The 24,820-nt window shown below is 35.6% G+C and overlaps 1 protein-coding gene and 1 long non-coding RNA gene across 4 annotated transcripts in view; one reads left to right on the top strand and one right to left on the bottom strand.

Annotated features, from left to right (window-relative positions):
- The window catches only part of ARL15 (ADP ribosylation factor like GTPase 15), a 228,381-nt gene that overhangs the window by 95,570 nt on the left and 107,991 nt on the right, over positions 1–24,820 (top strand). For all 3 annotated transcript variants that reach the window (XR_010370476.1, XM_064437819.1, XM_064437818.1), the window contains one exon: positions 1,937–2,145. Coding sequence is in view for 2 of the 3 variants with exons in the window: in XM_064437819.1 (XP_064293889.1) it covers positions 1,937–2,145 (209 nt within the window). In the remaining variant the exon portion in view is untranslated. The remainder of the gene's footprint in view (positions 1–1,936; positions 2,146–24,820) is intronic.
- LOC135310429 (uncharacterized) lies at positions 3,688–17,199 on the bottom strand. Its single transcript, XR_010370477.1, has 3 exons — positions 17,091–17,199; positions 16,158–16,247; positions 3,688–7,982 (listed from the first exon to the last, which is right to left on the bottom strand). It is a non-coding gene; the product is annotated as an uncharacterized LOC135310429 (long non-coding RNA).

Genomic DNA, 24,820 nt, shown 5'->3' with positions numbered 1-24,820 from the left:
ATTGCTAGGAAAAAAAAACACCTTCAAAGAACTGATCATGGTGTTGGCCTTTCAGTTCATTGAAGATGATTCTTCACCAGTTTTTAAAGTAATGTGATACTTCAGATGCCTGCAAAACATTGCTCTGTGTGGCTACGTAAATAGTGTCCCTCTGGCAACTTGCTCTACTTGGTTATGACATAGACAGCTGTTTGGAAAGACTGGGACATCTAACAGATGCTGTGACATTCTTTACAAGAACAATTGGTAGATCTTGTCATGGTACAGAAACACAGAATCACCTTTCAACGCAATCCCTTTTCTGTATAAGTAATGTCGAACTTCAGAAGATGATGATAAAATAAATTAAACACCTGTCCCATCTGTGCATTGTTACTTTGAATCTGGTTAAATTATTAAGAGAAATTAAGCAAGGTCTTGACTAAATCCAGTGACCATTTACCTTTAAGTAATCAACTCTTTAGATCTCTTGCAGAAAAAAATCTGTTTAGGTATGACTTCAGCATTCTCTGTAGGAAAAAGTCTGTGTGCACAATGTTTGTTAGCCACCTAAATTGTGCTAGGTGCAGAATACAGAAACAGAGTGCTTAAGGTTCCAGTGTGGCCGGTATGGAGAAGACAATAACTCCATGTGTCGAGATTTGAATACTCTTGAGTTGGATGCCAAAAGTATACGGTGTAAATTACTTTTTAGACATTTATGTCTTCACCCTTGTTTAGTGACTGCATTTGTTGTTGCACAATGTATGAATTAAGTGAATATTCTAAATATCATATCAATGTTATAATAATTGTGTTGCATTAAATTCTCATTTTGTACCTAAATGTTGCTCAGAACTTTTGTGTAATTTTCTTTCACTGAAAAATGGAGTTTTATTATTATCAGAAGGTAGTATCTGTGTCTACATTAAAGATCACTTCTCCCTATCTCAAAGTAAGCAAAGTGTCTGTAACGGATACCTTCAGCACATTTCTGCAAATCACTGTCTTGCAGACAAGTCAAGTTTTCTACTAGAGCATTGCTGCTGCTGTTCACTTTTTAGTGTTAGTCCCCGTGAGAGTAGCGCCAGATTCAGACTTAGAAAGAATAGCCCATATCCAAATCGTAGTTTAGATAGTATGACAGCTGTCAAATACAATTTTTTTTCCCTACCTCAATGTTACAACATATGCTGCTCTCCAGGGGAGGCAAAAGGTTTCTGTAGATAACCTTATTGCTTGGCTTCTGTTGAGATGAGTGCTGCTGAACTGTGTCCTAAAAATTACTGTGACACAAAAGCCTGTACAGTCACTTGTGTCTACTGTTGGGCTCTTCCAGAATCCTTAGTGTGTTTGACAGAGCAAAAGTAGTTGAAATGAATGCCTTTGCACGTTGTCACCATAGCTCCTCATTCACTGTTCAACTCACTATTGTATCACCACTCTCCTCATTGTCTAATTACTTTAATAGGCTCTCCTGACACTTTTTTCCCCAGTTATGAAGTGTTTGCCTCGTGGCTGAACCATGCGCAGAAATGAGCAACTGCCATGACAGAAGATACAGGTTATGGCAAGGAGCTGCAGGGCTCAGTAAAAAAGAATGGGCAAAGTTTTAAATGTTAGTACCAAGATATTTCAGTGAGAAGGTATGGGATTAGACTGTGTGGCGCTGGAAGCATGGTAGTTCTGCCAGTACTTGTTACTGGAGCAGAAACTTTCAGGGATGAAAACTGCATTGAGTCAAATTCTCTCCTTTATTTAAACAATGTTGATTTGACATTTGTGTTTGTGTTGGCTTTACGTTGCTTTTTTCCTTTTATTCTTTCAATTATGGTTATTTAGGAGAGACAATTTAGTTCATTGCTTTGATTGTTCTAAGTAGAAGGGTTATTTTCAAATACAAGTGTTAAATCTGTTTTATTCTTGTTTTAACTAGTTCTTATTATTGTCTTGAAAGGGGCTGACAATATCAGGAAATACTGGAGTCGTTACTACCAAGGATCCCAAGGGGTAGTATTTGTATTAGACAGTGCCTCCTCTGAAGATGATCTAGAAACTGCTAGGAATGAACTGCATTCTGCTCTCCAGCACCCACAGTTATGTACTTTGCCATTTTTAATACTGGCCAATCATCAAGACAAACCAGCAGCTCGCTCCGTACAAGAGGTATGTTAACGTGGCACCACCTTGCGTGTTTGTATTTACTATCTGCACACTGCTGACTCAGTATTACTTATTATCCTGGTATCCTAGTTAAGGAGTGGCCTCAGTTACTCTCCTCTCTAAGTATGCAGACTAAGAGCAGTCCCAGCCTCTAAGAACTTAGTCCAGTGCACTCTATACCGGCTTAGTTGTTCTGGAAAACAGACAGGTAATACTTGGATGCAAGCAGTTCTCCCGCTTTCACCATATTTTGCTTAAGGGAGAAAAGACATTTTTAACTACTGTTATCAAAAGCTGCTGGGACAGTGATTTTTTGTTTAGCTTGGTTTTTTATTGGCTATTAGTTTTAATCTTGCACTACCCCATTGCTCCATTCTTTGCAGCTGCTTAAAGGAATAGATTGCAGCCCCAGGCTGTCTTTTATATAAAACTTTCTTCTGAACTGCTATGTACTGGTGTGAGGGCAGAGTTGCAATTCTTGGTCTGAAATCCCTAACTTGTTCTGATTTTCTTCTCTTAAGGAGTAATGTCTTTTCTAATTTGTAGCTATCACATAGTGAATTATATAAATGTTCTATGCAGTGTACCTTTTGCTATTAAGTTTCTGAAAAATGCATCTTACCTACATTCCTTTCATGTCACACACCTTTGAGGAAATACTGAAAGTTACTGATTCTTCATGAGAAGCTCTACTTACTTTTCTGCACTGTAGGAAGAAGCTAAAATTTGGTTGTGTCATTCTGTTCAGAAATGTCATTTAAAGGACTCTTCCTATTAAAGACTGTGTGTGAAATCTCCTGTTTGTTCTGTGAGTGGTGTTTTTTATTACAGCAGAGTGAAAACTGTTTTAGCACCTTACTCTGTTGCTGCTTTGTATTTAAACTTGTTTCCTAGATGCCCTTCTTTGTCTAAAATATGATCTTTCTGAAGAGTACTGATTGAATTAAATGCAAAACTTACTGATCTGTAGAATAACTGCTATTTGCATGGTGTAGTTATATGTACTTTCTGTACTGCTTTATTACTGTTTATGCCTCTTTTCTAAGTCAGAAGAAATAGAGGATAAGAAGTTAAGCTTATTATGTGTTAAGAAGAGGAAAGCGTAAATGTGACTGGAGTGATGTTTTTAATATGAGAAGAAGAGAATAAGTAAGAACTGTGTAAGCTAAAACTGCAAAATGTTTTATTATATTGCCCTTTCCTCCAAGAATCTGTGCTTAGGGAAAAAAGAAGAAATTTGGAATTAATGTATCAAGTTACATAAAAAGGTAAACTGCAATGAAGCAGGGATAGAATCTGCAAGTTTTCGGTCTTGTTCGCCTGAAAACAGATTTAGGAAGAAGTAATGAATATTTAAAGGAAGTGCAATATGGATTTTCATATATCACTTTATTAATTTCATCTATGTTATTGTGCAGTGTAAAAGCAAAGCATGTATTCCTAAACCTTCCACTTGAAAACTGGCAATACTCTGAGACACAACTGGTTTCATTTTATTCATCCAAATATAGCCAAGGTATTTTGATTTTTACTTCTTTCATAGAGCAATACAGATTATACTTTCTATCAACAGAAATGCCTTTTCACATTATTTAAGTATTTTTTATTTAACTACTTTTTAGCTTCTTAAAATGTCCAAATTTGGTTTAAAGTTAATTGAGGATTTTGACTGTAAATATAATTTAAGAACTGTTCCTTAACCAGTTTCATAAGAATAGTGAATACAATGCCAGTTAGTTTGCTTTACAGCAGATTATACATGTAACTCTTCGTTCTCCACTTGAGCCCATGTTGATAGACTTTTGGACCTGAGCTGAATCTTTTGTGTATTTAGAGTTAGCGTTTCTTCTCTTTTATTGCCAGTACCCTCATTTTCTCCTCATCCATAATTACCAATTGCTTGATATCTCAGTAGAGTACATCTTTATATGCTTACAGTAGCATTTAACTATGTTTCTACTGCATTCTCTTTCAAAAAAAAACCCAAAAAACTTCCAATGTATTATCATAGCAGACAAGTCTTGATATTGCTACTTTGAGTCTGTGTGAAATGCTGAATACAAAATTTTGTTAAATGTGCACAGCTTACACATATTTTCACCAAAAAAACCCCCACCCAACAAAAAACCCCAAACCAAACCTGTATCAAGAGCTTAGTGTGTGTTTTTCAGATTCTTTACTTAGGAATAGTGGAAAACAAAATTACAAAAAAAAAAGAAAAAGGAGGGAAAATGTCACATGGTTGTTACTTTGTCCCTGAAAAAAGGATGCCTTGTGTTTGATGTGTATGCAAAATGGGAGCCTTATTTGGTCAGTTTTGCCAATGTTAAAATAGAAATTTCTTGCTTTCCTAAAGGCTTTACTGTGCTGTTATTCTTTTTATTGAGATGTGAAATGAAAGTAAAACGCTGAATCATAAGACCATTCCTTATTTCAAGAAAAGCGTATTTAAGGCTTTAACAAAATAATGTGTTGAGCATTGAGAGTTTTATTAGACATTTTTTCAGATATAAGTCCATTAATTATAGGTATTTCCTTGCTTTTTCACATGTCAGAAGACAGATGAATCACAGTTGAAATTTAGAAGCATGTATGCATTCTTTTAGGCAACAAATTGCCTTTCTTTAATGGATATGAAAGGACCCCTTGGAGTATAATTAAAGTAAATGTCTGAGTTGAGTGGTGCATAATAGGAATTGTAGAAAAATATTTATCTACAACAAAAATCCTTCACAAAACTGTATATGTGCCAAGCAGGTTCTGCAACAGATGTTAGTTATATTTCTTGTTGGGAAGAGCAATTGCTTCAGTTCTTCAAAATTTTCTATTTTATTTTAATGTGTTTTCTCCATGCATTCCTTAGGTAGAAATGATATTGTAGAAGCTGCATGCTGTAAGTATTAAGCAATGTCATGAATAGTTCAATTCAGAACTCTTAATGTCTATTTGTAAGAATATCCAAATAACTTGTTTAATTTATGAAATTCAGTTTAACCTACTTCATTTTACAGGCATGATTAGAGAATATATTTCTTATTAGTGAAGTGATCAGGAAATATTACAGGAGAAGCCAAGTTGAAATACTAATCAGTAAATGTAATCCTTTTTTCCTGTGTTCAGTTGCTGGTTGGCTGTTTCCTAATTTTTTTTTATTTTAAAATGAAATTTAAAAAGTAAATATGACATTTCCTTTTAGAAATTATAAACAAAGATGTAATTTTAAATATTGTGCCTTCTCTTACATCAACTTCTATGGTGTTTATTCCACCTTCCCACGTCAAAGATATTTGTAAGTTGTTTTGTTGTTCCTGTGACATAGCACATATTTAAGTGTCTTCAAATAGCTGCTAAGTGATTTCAGCCAAGCCATGCTGAAATAAAGACCATGTACGTTAACCAGACTGTGGAACTCAGACAATCGTATTTGAGTCAATTGGTAGGCTGCAAAATAACCTTATTTTAGATTAAAATTACAATAATTAAGAATTAATCATATGTAAGTCAGTTCTGACTGCCATTTTGGAAACTACCTGAATTAGTAAATCAAAGTAGTTACAAGTGAAACATAAATTTAGTTAATCAGCAGATGGGAAGATGGTGGCATATCAGTTTGGTCACTGTTTCCAAAATACGGGGTGGAATTCCAGAACAGTGACCTAATTATATATATATTTTTAATAAGTGTCTTGCTTTTGGTTGGAGTGTGCTTTTGGTTTCCCATCACAAAAGTGCTTTTGATTATAACAAGTGTTTTTGATTAGTCAGATTTCTGTTACAGGCTTAAAGTATTACAGGAGATTTGTGGTGATAAAGCACTGTAAACTGCTTTGCAAGGGAACAGTAGCATTGCTATGATTCTCAACTTGTTGATTTTTATTTTGGAGTGTATAACAATATTGGAAGCAGGATATTGCAGTGGATGCCTGTGGTTTGAACCAGTATGCAAACTGAGAGTTGCTTTCCTCCCAGGTCAGAGCGATGTTTAGGAGTCACAGATAGGATGCTTTGGAAGTTGTCGGTAGCCACTGTGTTTTAGGAACAGGCTATGCTGAATGAACACTTGCCTGAGTCCATCGAGGACTTCTGGAAGACATGTAGGACTGGCCAAAGGAGAAACCCAATGGAATCATGAAGCTTTGCTAGTTCAGTGGTGAAGCAGCTACATGTTTGGCAGCGTGTTGGTTTTGGGGAGTTTCTTTGGTTTTTATATTTAAGGCTGTTTTCAAGATTGCAGTAGGACTAGATAATCATTGTACGTCCCTTCCAACTGACCTATTCTAAGATCATACATGTGAAGACATTCATAGAGTATAACCAGTGAACCAAAACTCTTCTTAGTCTATTTTAAGATTATATTTTTAAATATTGTTGTCAGGAAAAAAATAGATTAAAAGGTTATGTAGTGTGCCAATCACAGGTGATTTGTTTTCTCTTGCATACTAGATCTTTAAAGTTGTGGTACTGATGGGCGTGTGAAACTGCTGAAGAAAGTCTTTCTCATTTTCCTTTTTTATTCAGTAGATAAAGATTAAAAATCTCTCTGAATTACAAAAAATATTTTCAAAAGCAAGTGTGAAGGTTGATCCCATGTTAACATAGATTGTGATGTATTTATCTGTTTGAGAATATTTTAAAGCATTTGGATTTTGAACTGCAGACAGTGTTTAATTTGCTTTTCTGTTAGCAGAAAAGTGGAGGGTGCCTCTCGTTGTGAAAAGAGCCACCTTAGGGATGTGAGGGCTAATATCTGTTACTCTGCCAGTTTCTTCTGTTGTTTATGTCTGGGACTAGTTTTGTAGAGAAACAATATGTACTTGATGCCTTAGTATCTTGAAGCTTAATTACCATTGCAGGAGCATGTCCAGGTTTGTCAGCATCTGTGGAGGCTCTTACTGGTGCTGGGGAGCTGGAGCGCTCTAGAAACTGTACTTTCTCAGCCTCCTGATGCTTATGGTCAGAGTTGGCTGTATATGACAGGCTTAATTCCAGGATGTAATTACTTTTTATTATGGTATCTTCCTTCTGTAGTGCCGTAGTTCATGCCTTTTGTAGTTTCTGCTAGTTAGGGGAAAATGGTTTCTTTTTGGAAAGCCTTTCAACGTACCAGTTACAGATGTCATTACTAACAGTGTGAAAAACTGAATAGAACAGTGACATGTGAGGAGGTTTAGCTTCAGAGAGTATGCAGTATCTCAGCTAAGAGTTATGAGTAGATAATGTCTCTAGCAGCAGGTACTACAAAAACTTAGCCTGATACCAAGAGTGAAAATGGAATTGCTCTCTGCAGTTTATCCCATCCTCACCCTGGTCAAGCCTCTCAAATGAGTTCACCTATCTGAATTTCTAAAGACCAGCTGTTGCAAATCTGTGTACTTTATGACAGGGACATCCATAGAAAAGTTAAATTGGGGGCAGATTTTTGGTTTCTCAAGAAACTGTCTCTGAAATGATTTATCTTCAGATTACTGCAGCAAATAGCCAAAATATGGATTCCTACCCTGTTTTGAGATCATAGTGACCTTAATGACCCTAATATTTCCAATCCCCTCACTGCAAATACTTCTTCTCGTCCAAGGTGTATCCCCTGATATTTGAAGATTGTTTTGGAGCTGGACTCTGCTGTTTTGAGTATTGGCTGCTTCCTTCACAACTGTGGCCTTTGTGGAAACAGAGGAGTTATTTGTCAGACTTCAGTTGTGAACACATTTGCAGGAGAGGAGGATGTTATTAAACTGATGTTTAGGAAATATTAGTTCTGCCATGTTTAGAACAATGCAGAAATAAATCGTATTTACATGTCTCGTAGGAACTTCTGTTCTGATTAAAGAATTTCTTCAGACCTGTTAGGAAGATGATTTAGTTAGAAGAAGATCCTAAACTAAAATACTCTAAATAAAATATAAAATGATAAACAATTTAAATAAAAATAATCTGTGAGTAGATCCACATCCTAGCTAGATGTGAACAGCAAAACAGTTTCATACAGTTGCAAGGCAGTTCAATGTAAATATTTAGCAGGTAGTATTTCCTCCAATCATTGCATAGATAGAATGACCATAATAATAGCAAGTTGGGTAGTAAATATTTATTACTGCAAAGTGCAAGTGACCATATAAAGAAATTAAAATGAGAAGCTGAAGATCTTGGAAGAAGCTGGATTGTTCTGATCTCTTTGAATCGCTGGTATGGGAGGAAATAATGGTTAACAAAGAAATTAAGATGATCTGAAAAGGAATTTTAAAGTCTTTTTATGGATTTGTAAATAACCTGTCTAAAATGGCTCTGCTTTTTGTGAAAACCTCTTTATAAAAAGGTGACTATGTCACCTTCATCCAGTAACATGCATCCAAACAGTAAGCATAGTTTTTCTTTACATGGATTTTGGTTTCAATTATGGTTTATAATAAGCAAAGCCATGGCAGAAGATATCCTCTATATATTTCTATTATTTCAAAAGACAAATTGGAATTGTTGATAATTTTTAGGTGAATAATAAAGCTTACAAATAACCATAATGTGCCAATGTACGTGGCCCATCTAACAAAGACAACTATATGTCTGAATAGTAAACACCTAGTCGTACTCTTGACAAAGAAATAAGTCTGCAAGCAACTGAGTTGAATGAGTGCCTCTAGAAATTCTGAATTAGAACGACCCTCCTGAAGATACAGACAAAATTGCTTGAGCACACCTTCAAATGTGCACATATTGCACAATGCACAGGGAGCTGAAGAACAGGCATAGAGTAGCTAAGCTACAGGAGTGGAAGTATGGTCTGCATATGCTAGTTTCATGACATCGAACTGTCCTCACAGAAGTAAATCTGTTGAATGGTGCTTGCAGCTAATGGTGCCAAGTACAGGTCTGCAAAAAGCAGCATATTTTGGAGTAGGTTTTGAAAAGTTTTGTGTATAGTTTGTAGAGTTCTTGTGTATAGTATTAACGTCAATAATGTGATTTTTAAAGCAGTTTTTGTGTCTGCAAATGGTTGTTTTATATGTGTATATATGGGTGTGCTTGGAGTGTTTCTTTTACCAGCAGTATTGGCCTTTTTGCCTGCCCCATCCTTCAGATGTGACAGTCTGACCATGTCTGACCATGTGATGAACTGGTTTGGGCAGAAAAATTACTTAACTACTCCCCTCCTTCCTAATGGTCTTATTTTCAAATGAACTGAGCTCACAAGATAACTGGATAAGTTATTGTACAGGCACAAAAAAGAGGTGGGAGGAGGGTGGTACTGGTGCAGAAAAACAGTGGTGTGGTACTCTAAAACTAAGTGACACTTGGACCATTCTCCCTGCCACCTTTCTCGCCTTTTTTTTTTTGCTTATCCCACTGCACTGAAACTCATTAGTGGAAGGTTATGCAGGAAATTCTGGGAAATATTTTTTCCCTGTTTCTTAACAATTAAGGCTCTGGAGGATGTGTGCAAGTACTTCTATTGGGGTTGAGAGAGAGGTATGAAAGAAGCGTTTATATTCACTATGTAAACATCATTGTTGTCTTCCTAGCCAAGGAAGAAGAAAGAAAATGTCATTCAAAAAGGAGTTGGTTGTGCTTGCAGAACTAAACATAGTGACTGTGAAGGTATAGCATAGTCTGTATAAATAAAAAGTGAAGTGACTAGGGAAATTTTCAAATGGTTTCAGATACAAACATCTGTATTAATCTTTCAGTAAATGTTTTCCATAAATATTCTATACTTACAAATGCATATATAGTATTCATTGAAGACAGCTGACACTGAGAGGAGTGCATCTTTTTAGAGTTCTTTCTGAAACCTTTTTTGTTTGGTCAAAAGTTGCTGGGCTTTAGTAGAGGATTAAATGAGATTCTGAGGCCTGTTGGATACAAATCTGACTACATGATCATGATGATCCTTTTGGGCCTCTATGTCTGTGATACTGCTGTTCAGAGGAATTCCTGAATGCTCAAAAATTTAATTACTGTTTGAGACATTTTGCATGAGCAAGAGAAGATGTATTCCTTTCAGAATAAATAACATTTCAAATGGAACAAAATAGTAGCTATATAACTGCTTCCAAATACAACTGTATAGTTTTTGTAAAATAGGTCTCAGGATCAGATGAAAAAGAATGCAAAGGATCAAGTCTGTGACACTGTGCTATTGTATAACCAATTTAGAATCTGTCTTCCTTTCAGACATCATTCTTATATTTATTAGAATGAATTATTGAGTGCAAGAATACAAGCTGCTGCATTTTAAAAAATGAGAACGTATCCTTCTCTTTTTTTTCCTGTTCTTTTTTTTTTAAGAGGAAGTACCAGAATGTCTTTAGTGCTAAAGTTTATTGATTGAAGGGAAGTTAACATCTATTGAAGAAGCAAGTGGCTTTCTGATCATTTTGTGTAGTTGAACTTTTTTCTGTATCATTTATATTTGTTACTCAATCTAATAGAAATAATAAAATTGAAAAAAAATTAAAATTTATGATCACATAATCTTCATTACATGCAATGTATGCAATTAATTTCTGGTCTCAGTCCATTCTGCAGGAATTAGTTACTCACACTGCATAGGAGGTCGTGATGAGCATCTTTATTGGTCATGCCAGGGAGGCTCAATAATAACTGAACAGAAGAAAATCTATCAATTTCATGTCCGTGTAGGTATTTAAAGTTGGAATTTAATTATGTGCCTCAAAAGTAGAAAATTTTCTGCTGCATCAGCACTATCTGCAATAGGAAGTAACATAAATTAATATTGTCTAATTCCCAACATCTTGAAGAGCTTGCTGGGAAGGTGTGTATGCAGAGTTTTTTTAAATCTGCCTCAAACAGAAGGTGCTCGGAGTTCAGGTTGGGTATGGTATGCTTTTGGTGCCTCTTCAGACTCAGCATTTCTAAAGATCCTTGAGAGGAGTTTCTCGTGTGTATGAGCTGTAGCAGGAGGGAAAACAAAACTGAAAATTGGATGCATCATTGGCCCATCAGAGGCTGAAGCTGATGTAGACGGGTGAGCATAAAATTCCTATGAGAGGGAATGAACCATGCAGCTCTAGACATGGAGATGATGGCATACATCTGAGTCTTTGTGAAACAACGACATATTTCCAAGTGACAGGTTAGGGAAAGGATCATCTTTTCATCAGTGCTCTTGATGCATGTTACTGGGACAATGCTGCAGTTGTCAAAGACCAAGAAGGAAAGACTTAATATTGTAAAGTCAGACTAAATCCTTTCCTATCCATTCTCGGTTCTGCACTGTTTTTTTTCCCCTGGGATTCCTTCAAGCCATTATACTTCTGAAGAAATCTCAGATGCTCTGTGGGTGCGAGGGAAACCAAAAATCAAAGATTGTTCCCAGGTTACAAGTTTGATTGTTGGACAGGACATCGTAGTTTTTGAAAATGGGACAATCCAGAGATAAGGAGTGACAGAGAGAATGGAAAGGTGGCAAATCTTGTGCGTGTCTTTTCCTGCCACTTCCCAAGACTTTACTGTCAGTAGAGCAGAAGTGACAAGTAGAGAGCATTCTGGGCTTGAAACAGAAATGAAGAATGGAGGGGAGTTCAGCAAGTTCAAAAGTGGTGAAGGGACCCACAGTTCAGGGAGGATGAGGATGGTGTACTGCTGAGTTTTTGCTTAAAGCAGTCCATTGGAGGCTGCCTTCTGTAGGGATGTATACTGCAAACAGTGTCTGTTCTTCACAAATCTCTTCTGTCCAGTGCATAATGACATGTGGTTAAAAAAGAAGAATCTATTCTCCCATCCCCTTCTTGCAGTGATTCAGCAGCAGATACAGACATACCCCTGAAGAAACATGAATTATCTGCTCTCTAGCATCTGGGAACAATCGTCTTCATAAGACTAGAAGCAGAGTTTTGAATATAATGACATTATTCTAATGATGATTTGTTGATACTGCAGCATATCATTAGTCATGCTGGAACCTTTATAAGTGTAAATGTTTTCTCAAAATAGTTTAAATGTTTAGAAAGTCTATTACAGCAGTCTGACATGAAACACTAACTGTTCATCTCATCCACAGATATGTATAGAGGAGGATAATTGGAATTACTGCAAATATTGTTATATATTTGCCACAACTGTATTAATTAAAAATTAAGTTGTCCCATCTGTCTCAATACCTGTTTGTTCCGTAAACTTTTCCCAGTACTTTTTATGACGTATTATCACACCATTTGCATTCTCATTTTAGTTTTTATGTTACTGTGGTAATAAATGCTAAAAAATTATTTACTGAAATTGTATGAAACGTATGAGTATTTTAAGGAATTCTTTAATTTTATTTCCTATAGCTTTGCTCTGTTGCAGTAATTCCTTTGCAGCAGACCGTATATTAACTACAAATGTACTATGAAATATTCTGTTCTAATTTAGATACCTTATTTCCTTTCCTAAAATGCCTTTATTTGTGGCTGAGGATAAAGAAAGTAAGAGTGAAATCTGAGTTACTCTCTAGGACAGAAAAAACTCTTCAGAGTTGTAATGAAAATGAAATGATGCTTTGTCACCAACATTGCAGGAAACATTGGGGTCCCTTTAGCTGCAGCAGTGTTTTCAGTGGTAGTACAATGTAGGTATGTTAAGATAAATCTGTACGCAGGTTTATCTTTAATTTACATTTTAAAAATATATAATTCATTTTGAGTAAGCAGAATTATCTGTGTGTCTTTTAAAATGCATTATGTAAATTAATTTTGTCATATTTCATTAATTCTGAGTAAGTGGAGACTATCCTCCAATATTGCTTTCAAAAGCACATGTGTGTCTGTTCTGTGTGTCAAAATTCATTACTTACAGATAGTGTTGTTATTTTAAAATATTTTTTTTTCTTCTGGACTTCCCTGTGGTTTTCTTGGTTCTCTTTAATAAATTACTTTATGTTCTTAAAAGATGAACAGAGGCTACAGAAATAGTACTGCACATTCTTCAAGTATTGCACGTGCGTGCACATCTGTCATCTACCAGAAGAGTTCAAATTATATAATTTTGGTTGACTACTTTTTCTGTGGACATACTACCTGTATCATGGCTCATTAAGCTCAGAATGCATCAGTTGTTTAAATTAAAGTCATAATTGAATAAAAATTGATTTTAACTACATTTTTAAATAATTAAATAGTTGTATGATGGAGAGAAAATCCCCAGTATTTCCCATTATTATTTCTCATGCTGTTTTTCTTAAGGTGATTTTGAGGTTTATTCAAATCTCACTCTTGGCATTTAAAAAATAATCTTACGTCTAGAAAATCTTCTGAAAAGCAAGGTATTCCATTTTAAAACTGAAATGGAGTGTTTTTAAGGGGGAGAAAAAGCTTAGTATCTTTGTATTCTGATTTATTATACAGAAGGCTGTTTTTTAACAAAAAAGGGCTTTTTTTTTTTTCTTTTTTCCCCTCCACTATTCTCAGTCGCTTTTGATCATTGATCTGGGTGACCCCACGCTCAGGGGTTTTTTCTTCATTTGACATGGACAGATTTTTGAAGTATAGCTCTCCTTTGGGAACCTCGGGCAGTTCCACTTGACTAACCTGTGATCTAATGAGCAGTAATGCAGGGTTACAGTGACCATTTTGTTTGCTTTGAGGGAGGATGGCTAGACAGAGAGTGGGAGAGAAGCAGTGTCTGTGGAGAAAAAAGATGCAGGGTGATCGAACAGTGTGAAAAAGACTTGTTAGCCCACATTAGTGTGCCTGATTTACTTCACAACAGGTCAGGAAAGGCCAAAGGCAGGGTTGTCATTAAATTGCAAAGTTGAAAATCCTGGTATTCAAAAGCATTCAAATTTCTGAAAGTTGTAAATTAGAAAGTTTGTGGTTCATGTTGAATTTGCCAGCAAGATACACAGAAGTACCAGTTTCTCTAAAACATGAAAGGTACATGATAAAATCATGCTGTAAATATTAAAAAAAAAACCCAGCTTTTTAAAGTGCTTTCATGGTTGACTGTTTTACAATGAGACTGGGTGCGAAAGAAAGGCCAAACACTAACAAGGTCGTTGCACTTTCTTTATGAGCCCTGGGGACCCCTTAATTATGTGCCCGTGCTGCTTATTTTGAGATCTGTAAAGTGTAAGTGTGCGCGTGTTCATATAATATATAATTTTTATTTGTATTTATTAAATGGACACACATATATATGCATACATTTACATTTTATGTAAAAATAAAATTCTAACACCAGTTGCCCAGGAAGGTAGATTTCAAGCCTTTTGCAGTGTATTATTTTTTTTTTTTTCCTCATATCCTTTATTGTGTCTCTTGGAGTGAACATTTAATCTTTGTGCCATTGGCCATAACACGAACACTGATTTATCTTAAATCTACATTTACAAATGCAGAGAAAAAAATACCCCATTGTCTTTATGTTTTGAAGAATTATTTTTCCTAACAGTAAATGTTATTTCCTAACACTTGAATTGGACTTGACAGCCTGTCTTTAAGACAGGCTAATTTACTTTGTTGTCTTTGCTTAATATTTGCAAATTTTTTACTGCTGCTTTGCAGTTGCAAAAAGAAAAGGTTGGAGCTATTTATTTCTGAATTTACATTCCTCTTCTGTTTCATTCACTTAATTTGCAGTAGCCTTAACCTCCATGGTTTGAAGTGTACAACTACCATGCAGAATATCCTTTTAAGCTGTTGCATTGATAGCCTTTAACTCATAGCAAACACTTGTCATTGCTATTTCTGATCTGCTTGGCTTTAGTAAAAATCGAAGTGCAGCCTTTTAGCTATATTGTCATTGTGCATTGAAGCAGTAGGTAATAAAACAAATGGGTGGTCTTAGGGCTAAGGTACTTTTTTCTGTCTCCTACCAGAAGTTTCATGAATTGGTTGTTACTCCTGCTGGCTGTCAAAGATCAGTTTTTCACAATTGGCATACAGCTGTGTTAACTTTTAGATTGTACTATGTGAACAGTTTGTCGTCTTGATCTTTGTGTGTCTCATTATGACTAGTAAATATAAAAAATTAAACGTTTGAGAAGAGCTGACCATGATTAAGAGAATTTCTTATCTGACTTCAGGAACTGTGCTCCCCTTGATCATTCAAATAATTTCATTGATGTTAAGGGAGTGTCTCTTCCTGGTTAAAAGGAAGAGAAGACAATAGTATGTCAGCCTAATTATGTTGAACATTAACTTTCAATTTTTACTTGCATTGGATTATGTATTAATATGTGGTGCCAGATTATTTTTGGTTTATCTTGATCCTCTTTTGTTTGCAGTGAACATATGGTATAGTTTTACCTCCTGATAAACTGAAGTTTACACGACAGTTGGACATGGGGAACAAAGTACATTTTCTGTATACACTGCAGCATTTCTCAGTGACTTTCCCAGTGTCACTTCTGTTCTTACCACATTGTAAAATTAACTTATTATTAGAATTTTGATATAGAATTAATTTATTTTGAAAAGCGTGGTGTCTAAAGTAGCTTAGCAGTTGCTAGACTCAAAGACTAGTCTCAAAGAATTTTACCAGGGTACATTTCCATTTTCTCAATTATTTTAACTGATGTTTAGTTGCAGCAGCTTGGTGGAGACACATTCTAGGCAACTCTGCACTTGACTGGCTTCCTCTGTAGCTTTAGGTCATATTGGTCAATGGAAACTTATTAGGGCATAAAATGATGGGAAAATGTTTAACAAATCAGAATATTGAATCAAAACACACTTAAGCTTTCCTACTATTCTCTTTCCATTGACTTTCTCCATTCTCTAAATAACATTGTCTGTGCAGCGTCTATGCAATCTTTATTAGCTCTTCTATTTGATTTAATTATTCAGTTACCCAGTGTGTCTGAATTAAGTCATCCCTGTCAATCTGCTTATTTCAAAGCATTTGTTCAGTGAGAAGAGACTAATGTCATATCACTGGACTAATTTTTGAGGGTGTTTGTTTAGGAATCAAGACACTGGAGCAGTATTTCAAAATTAGCTTATAAACAAAAGTCAATCCAAGAGTAGACAAATGTACTGATACTGCCAGTCACCGGCAGTGGAAGAGTAAATATTACTTACCCATTGAAGAACATGGTAAATTTTCATATATTCTTGTTGGCCCTCTTAAAGGCGTGAGTGTTTTTTGTAGCTTGGTGTCCAGAAATCCATCTAAAGAACACAAAAATTTTGCTGTCATATGAATTGTTTTCACATAAACTTACCAGGTATTATATGGAAATATTAAGATATTTTTTGATGGTAATATTTTTGCGTGGTACAGGAAGACTGCTCGCAAAAGAAGAGGGGTTATGGCCAAATGCTGGCTTTTGGAATTTTCCTTCCAGTCCATAACTGCCTTTTGAGAAGGCATTTCTTGTAAGACAGAGATGTTTACTTTTGAAGTAGGTACTAAAATGCAACATAGAAGTTTCTTCTTGTTATCGATATGTCACAATATATAACCTGCAGAAAAGCACTATACCTTCCTGCAAGTTAAGCTGCAATTCCTGCAGGTTATGCACTGTAAAGTCTTCAATGATGTGAAGTGGTTATGATTTAGTCTACATCATGGATGGTATGCAACTAAGACTTAGCAAAATAGGAGACACTAAATACAAAAGTAGTTCTATGTGTTATTGTACTAAAGAAAATGGGTGCGCCTTCTTACATTTCTCTTAAGTCATTATTGTTCCTGCAGGCTATGTTTGAGGAATATACCTCTAAAAATGTTGTTAAACTGGGAATGAAGTAACTAGTATGTTGTATTAAAATGAAATGTTTTGCTACGCCAATGGGCTCTGACAGTTCAGATTTTAGTGACTGTAAAATGGGCTTAAAATGTTCCCTAGATGTATTTGGCTCCCTCTCCTTTTGGAAGTGATTCCTTCTGTACAGTAGGAAAAAATCTTGCTTGACTAAGAAAATAATTCGATAATGCCATCCTTTCCCTGCATAAATAAGAAGGTGGGGGTGGTAATACTATGGTCTGGGAAAGGAAGCAAAAATACATACTTGGATATCCTGTTGCCGGCTGTTGCAGGGAGTGTGCTTGCCAGAAGTTTCTGGCAAGTTTATTCCTTCCAAACCCTCTCCAAACTCTCCAGGCATTTAAAAAGTCTTGCCTGTTAGTCACCTTTCACTTACTTGTAGTGTAGAAGGAATGTTTATTGACTGAAGAACTGCCTCTTTCGAAATCAGGAACATTGAACTAGGTTTTGTTTTGTTACATGTTAGTTTGTTGACATTTCCTTGACAGCGCTGTTGAGTTAGGAAGATGGCTGTTAGTGGCCAAACTGGGTCAAAGCTTAAAGGGTCTGCTTTTGTGGGTAATAAGGCACAGGATTTGGTTGATGTTTTTTGTGCATGTAGAAAGAAGATGATCATCAAGTCCCTGACCCCTGTTCAGGGGAATGAATGCTTCAGAAATGAGCTGTGTGCAAAGTGTAGGTCAGCAAAGTGACATCTCCATTTTAAAATCCATTTTAAAATTTAAAATCTGCTATGCCTGGCAGTGGAGCACGTGGAACCTCCGTGTGTTAGTTTGATTGAATCACGGTCTGGTGTTTGAGTCCTCTTCTGTGTACTGTCAATTAGGATGTGCATGGGTCTGAGTTTCTATAAAGCATTTGAAGACAAAATCAGTAGTGTATGTTAAGTGTCTCAGCTGTAACCAACACTGTGCTGGGGAGGAGACCTGATAGCTAAGGACTGTTCCCTAAAGCGCTGTTCTAGAAGCCAGTTCAGGCAAAGTGAGGTTGGAGGGAGAAAATGGATACAATGAAAGAGGAGGAACTTGACTGATGTTCTAGGTAGAACCATGGCTGAGAGGAGATTAGAAATCTAGCTGCTTGGATGCAAAATATTTTGCAAAAATGTCCTTCTCAGGAAGGTTCAGATTCATAATGATATTTCTGTTCTTTCCACTCCATTTTGTTCTCAGACAGACAAAAACCAAATTAAAGAGAGACCTCTGTTATAAATTGTCATACCAGAGATAAATGGAGTTACATCTGGGACTGCACTGCCCATTCCTTCATGATTTTTAGGCAGAAGGCTCTCTGGATCTTTTAATGAATTTTACTCCCCATACTTATGTCTTTAGCTGAAATAGTATAGTATTGGAACATGTCAGTCTTCCAATGTATTTGCTTGTCATCTTTGAGGTGAAGAAACAGTCTGCTATTAATTTTACAGAAATTTAAGGACTGGTAGACTATCAGCTAGAACCACAAAGCTAATGGCCATCTAATTATTGGTGATTCCAATGAGAGTTTGAATCGGAAGCAGGAATTAAGAGCTTAATGCAAAAGTTGGGACACACAGAACAGAAGACAAGACTGGTGTCCCAACTGGTGCTATCACTCTAATAATTGAATATTTCAATTTTTCTCCCTTTCCAAGATGGCTCTGATTCAGCCAACATCACAGTGCTTTTATATGCATAGAACATGATATATGTGAATTTAAGAACTGTGTTATCAATCATAAGAATTGTGGTCGTGAGGAGTCCTGCAGCTTACATATGTTATGTTTGTGGTATTGACTTCTCTAAGTGCAGAAGTTATGCAAAACAATTAAGAAATAAACTAAGATGGCAGTTTTCTGGTCCTGGAGCTTTACAATTATTTAAACTTCTGTGTTCTGAAAAATACTACTTTAAGTATTCAGAGAATCTGCAATGAGTAGCTGAAAATGCCTGAGAATACAGTATGTATTGTTTGGGAACTGTGATCAGACAATGAAGGAAGAGTTGACTTGCCCTGCTCAGGATTATCGGTGAGGGACTCACTATGTTAGTCATTTGACTAAATTATGTTGAATGCTGGAAAAATGTGCCAGAGCTCATTAGGTTATTTTAGTGCGACTTGAAATTAATTTTGGTTTTGAATTGCTTGGATTTAAACTTTTTAAGTTATATTCAAAATACAGTGTTTAATGTACTTGTATAGCCTGTCAGTTTGTAACCTGTTTTGACAGCAATAGCTGCAAATTAATTGAAAGAGATAATGATGTTGCACTGACACTTGAGTGATGTGTCAGTCAAAACCTTTTTTGACCCTTTGAAAAAGATTTTGACTTATTTGATAGCAGTCTGGATTCGCTTTTATTGTAATAATTGGAAATAAATACAGCACTGGCAAGTTCTGAAATGGCATTCCTGAGTTACCCAAGACATAGGTAACATACAGTATCTCCTAATTAGTTGTCTGTTACAAAGAAGTTATTCTGCATACTTCATTTCAGTATGTACAGTCAGTTTCAGTACTTTCTTATTAAGGATGTCTGATCTAGAAACAGTTGAGTCATTCTCTGACTTTAATGTTTTTTGAGATCTATTATTCTCTATTTGTGATCATTTTCCTCTTTGTTCATTCAGCTATGTTATTAAAGAATGCAGAAATAGTATTCCTATAAAATATTTTTTGGATATGTGGACCATCTATACTGAAGTGGTCATTTTGCCTGTATACCCTTTGAAGACCATAGTTTTTTCTGTCTTGTAGATTTAAAATTCCTGGTTATTGTTTAGAATATTGCGGTTGTTTCCATTTCTTTTGCCTGGCTGTATGTTCTTGTTGGAGTTTTAATTCATCTTCTGCACAAAAAAAAATTGTTGCTATTTAGAAGTATTTCAGAATTAACAAGTTAGAATGTAGGTCCTAACATTCAGGATATAAGTGTTAATATACAGAAAATGTAAGTGCTAATAGATAATGACTGTTTAATTTTGTATTAGTAGGCAAAAAGTAGCCTCAGCTAGTTTGTGTAATGGAGTTGTTTGCAAGCTTTGATAAAATTCTGAATTTTTCCAAAGATTAAAAGAAAGCTTTAAATCTGATTCCTAGTTCTCTTTATCGGACCTTAATCGTTGCTTTATCAGTTACTTTGTTCTTAATTTAGAGTGATCAGGCTTTTCAGGAGTAAAGTTTATGAGAGTTTTGTGAAGATTGGTATAAAGTATTACTGCTGAAAAGTGTGGTGATCCTATACCTATGAAAGGAATTTGCAGCTTGAGCTCCACAAAAGACTCATCAAGAAACTGATGTAGTTCTAGAGAAATGCAGGAAAACTCTGCCAGAAATCCTGCAAAACACCACAAGATTTCACATATTTAGCATTTTTCAGCTGACTGCACTCTGGACAACTGCCCTCTCTCTACAGCAGTGATAGATCTGATCGGGACCATCAGTATCACAACCTCTGTCAGTGTTTTCTCTGTTGCCTCTTCAGACTTTGCTTAGATGGCTGCTTTGTGCAGTGCTTGGAAATAGAGAAATGTTTTCTTGTCTTCAGGTTTTGTTGCTGGGACAGATGCGAACAATTATTCATCACCACGATGTTTATTATTATCTTACTTGAAAGCACTCTGAAAGTCTTAATTTCCAGTGATAATAAGAAAATTCAAGTTTGTTTGTTAAGCGAATTTCTAATTCATGGCTTTGAAAATAGTTGTGTTTCCAAAAAAGTTTTTGTTTCTCACCTTATTATGTAAAACCTCTCTGATTTTAAATTGGATTTCTATGTATCTACCCTTTTAGTAGAATACTTGCTGTTCCTACAGAGGAAGACTTACGGATGCCACCGTCATAACCTTTCTGTTCATGAGCTTTGAGACACTGAGGATAATTTCCAAAATAAAACTTCATCGTAATTTTCTATGCCAAGCATGGATCAATACAAAAAACCTTCGACAACCCCATACTACTACTCCTTTAAATTGTGTGCTGGGTACTGGATCCTGCGAAGTTTTAATGTGCTATGGTACTATATTTTAGGGCCATACGAGCTTTTTTGTATTTCATAGCACTAGGGCAACATTATTATTTACACATAGTATCTGAAGTTTTGCCTTGGAAGGGCCGAGCCACATGTGTCTTGTACTCTGTTTCTGGGGCCGGCAGGCTGTTGTTAGAAAAGACAAGGTTTGATTTTGTCATGCAGTAATAATCTCCTGCTTGTCTTTGCAGACCCCCGTATTTCATTTAAAATTTAACAAGCAAACAAGGGAGAAGAGGTGAAGAGGAGAAAAGCAAACCAGAGTCCTAGAAGATTCCTTTTCTTGCTCTTTTTTTCCCCATTAAACTAGTTCTGCAGAGAAAAGAATATTTACAGACAGGGTGTGCCAGGTAATGTCCCCAAGCATGAGTGGGAAGAAGAATGCTAAAAAGCAGAAAATGAGGGCTGTGCTTGCCTGTTTGCCTCCCCAAAAGAATGGAAATTTTTGGCATTTGGGACTCCTTTGCAGGAGCTTGGAGCCTCACCTGTCTGTAGTGCTCTGCAAATCTGCTCCAGTGACGATCGCCCCTCACAAATGTGTGTTTGAGAGCAATTAAAATTTTACCAAAGAATAGTGGAAGAAACATTAGGTGTGGAAGAAACATTAGGTATGTATGTGTCATGTAGTTACTAAATTCTTTAAACATAAAAACAAAGGCCACCAGAGAAGCAAATTAAAGCCCCTGGGAGCTGACATGGTTATTGAAAGCTTTAACAGAACTGCCCTGCCGTAGAAACCTGCTTTCTTATTGTCATTCATTTTGGTCTCTGAAAAGGAATTTATGATCAAAGTTTTGTGTGACCACAGTGTGATGGCACGGTTAAGCACTGAGATTAAATTTCAGCAAAGTTAGCCAGAGATTTTGGATGGAGGAAGTGGGTGTTTGTTGTTGATGGTGGGTTGTTTTTTTTTTTGGTTTTTTTTTTTTTTTTTGGTTTTTTTTTTAAATATGGCACTCATCCTGTACTGAGAAAAGCATCATCCTGCTTAAAATCTTTACTCCTTAAAATAGAGCTTTACCTGGGGTAGGTTTCTAAGGCTACTTTTAATCATAGCCTCATAAAAAAAAAAAAGTGGAAGAATCTGTTTACGGTGTTTTTCTTGAATTACATTAGAGCTGTGGTACTTATTTTGTATTGTGCTACTACTATTTCATGATAAACTCCAATCTAGAGCCTCTCTGGGTGGGTGAGATCTCACAATGTAAATGAAATAAAAACTGTGTATATTTAGAATATTTTAATTCATAAGATGCCTCTATATGCTTTATACAAAGTTTCCAGCTTGATGACTCTCGTGCAAAATCATTGAATGCCCAACATTCAATTTTTCAGTCCCTAATGGCAGAAAGAAGTTATATTTTTTGCAATTAATATACCATAATATAATTCTTTTTAATCATACAAGCTGATTGCCAGTTATTTCATTTGGTAGAAATTGAGATGAGAAATAACTGTTACAGCAGGAGAAGTCATTACAATTATTGAAGTGTTAGGAAATACAGGTTCATTTCTTCTCTTTGCTGTGGACTTGCTACACAACTCTACAGTTGACTTTATGGAAGTAGGAGTATTTGCCTAGTCCTATATAGGAGGTTTATTAAAAGAGTGTGTTAGAAGCTAAATAATAGATTTAGAGACTGTCTTTGGAGTAAATTGAAAGAAGGAAATAACAATAGAGGTCCCCCTCTGCTGGTAGAGAGTTCAATGTTCAAGAGATTGCAGCGTATCTAGACATAAACTGGATTGTGTCTGAACACGTTTACGCAAGAAAAAAAGCCACTGCTACGCAGTATAAACTATTGCAAACCTACTGAAGCAATTTAAAGTGAAATACAGTACAACTGAAGTTACCAAGTTCCCTGTCTAGTAATTTTAGCTGGCACATAAGTAATTCATGTCAAGTGCCTAATAGAGAGTCTACACTGTATTGTTGATTTGTATTGTACCAAACCTGTGGCACTGATCAGCTTGTTGTCTACCCATTTCAGAGCTGTTTAAGAATTTGGTCATGTTAAGCAACCCTATGCACGTAACCTTTTAAAAAGATTTTCCATTCAATTTAATTAATAATTTGTTTAAAATATTGTATGCATACTTGTCAGGATAATTTCTCAAATCCTGCTTCTCTGGTGGGAAATGCTTTTACCAAATTTTGCATGTTTACTTTGAGTACTCATGACGAAAAGTGAAACTTCAGGGGTACCGAAGACAAGAGAAGTAGGTTATTCATGGTAAGAAGCATGTACTGTGATCCAGTAAGAAGTGAATCAGCAGGAAAATACAAATGAACAAGCAAACAAAAAGCTATCTTAAGTGAATCTCTAGAAGACCTGCATGAATTCCTGCTGCCTAGTATGTTTGTCCTGAGACTGATAGGAAATTTGTTGTTCCAACAGCCCCAGCAGTGTGATAGTTTTTCCTCTACCAGAGGACAGATTTCCCATCAAGAATGGAAATAATTCTACTGTCTCTCTGCTGGTTTCTTTCAGCTTTTCTTTTTTGTGTTTGGCTAGGTTAAACATCCCTCTTAGCTTCAGGTTTAGTGTTCAGTAAGATAGGTGAATCAATTCCTATTTTTAAAATGTGAAATATTTACCTCTGCTGGTTATTTACATCTCTGTGTGTGTATCAGGGGTGTGTGTGTGACATAAAATGTAAATGGTGACTACTTCTAGAACACATGCCAAGGTTGTAGGTTCTGAAACGTATTCCAAAATAGTTTTATTTTTGGTATGGCAAATATTAATGTAACTGTGATTAAGTACTTGGAATAATTATTATTGTATATATCAAGTAATTTCCATTTCTTATGAATATAATTCTCAATAATAAATATATAATATAGTGAAAAATATAAAGGCTGTATTACAACTGTAAATCAGAATGTTGCTATAGTTCATGTATTGATTTACTAATAAAAGTGAAAACGAGTTACTCTGGCATACAAAACACACAAAAATTAACTTTTAATGAAGTAAAACATTTGAATATAACAATTAAGTTTACTTATGCAGCCTTAATGTTGTCTCTCTGTACATCTAGCCAGTGTAAATGAGACAGAATGAGGTTTTGTCCTCCTCACAAATATAAATCTTAAGAGGGCTGTGACTGTGGATGAGACTAATATGGTCATTCAGCTAAAGCTGAATGAATTTCTTATAGCAAAGAAACAGCACCATCAGCCAAAGGTGTGTTGACATTCTCTTAAGCAATGGGCCATTATGGAGTTCTTACAGCATGTTTTTTGTAGCTTTTTATACATGAAAAATGCTAAGCAAGGTTAATACTGTCCTCATTTTTTCCCTTCACCCCTGTTTTAGTATGAGTTGAATGGTTTTAATGTGTAAGAATACAGTAGGCTTTTTGCCACTAAATCTGATTTTGTTTTTAATATTTTTTAAATCTGGATTTATAAAAACCTTGTTTGTCATACTCTCTGTTCTTTTGAGGAAAAATAGCTCTGGCTTTTTAATCACCTAATTTGTGTTTACATAATTGTTGGTGCCTGTGACAAATATTAATCCCTATCTGTTGGAGTTTTTCTGTTTTGTTTACTTGTATTTGATTTAAATTAAGAACAGCATGATTTCTCAACCTTCAGTTTTATGCTTGCCTTTCAAGGTGGTGCAACCTTTATCTACCATTAATCTGTTATTTGTTTTGGCCAAGAAAGTTGGATATGGAGTTAGCATATTTTCTCATTAGACTCTCACTTAAAATATGCAATTACTGTTACAAATAAGGTTGCAATTGCAACTTTTCTGATAATTTCATTTTGTTTAATTTTCTTTGAACTTGTTTTAACCATTTTCAGCTAAGTTTTGCGGCTGGCTCTTCAGAGCTTGTTTATATGCCTAGTCTATATGCTAGATGTTTGTATAAACTAATAAGAATAGAGTTGAATTAAAAATTTGGCTACTCCTATATGCATGGTGAGTTCAGAATTGTCCCTGTTTATACAG

The sequence above is a fragment of the Phalacrocorax carbo genome, chromosome Z (genome assembly GCF_963921805.1).
Source record: "Phalacrocorax carbo chromosome Z, bPhaCar2.1, whole genome shotgun sequence".
In the NCBI taxonomy this organism is placed as follows: domain Eukaryota; kingdom Metazoa; phylum Chordata; class Aves; order Suliformes; family Phalacrocoracidae; genus Phalacrocorax; species Phalacrocorax carbo.
The sequence above is the reverse complement of the archived record's forward strand: the minus strand, read 5'-3'. Positions and strand labels throughout refer to the sequence as shown.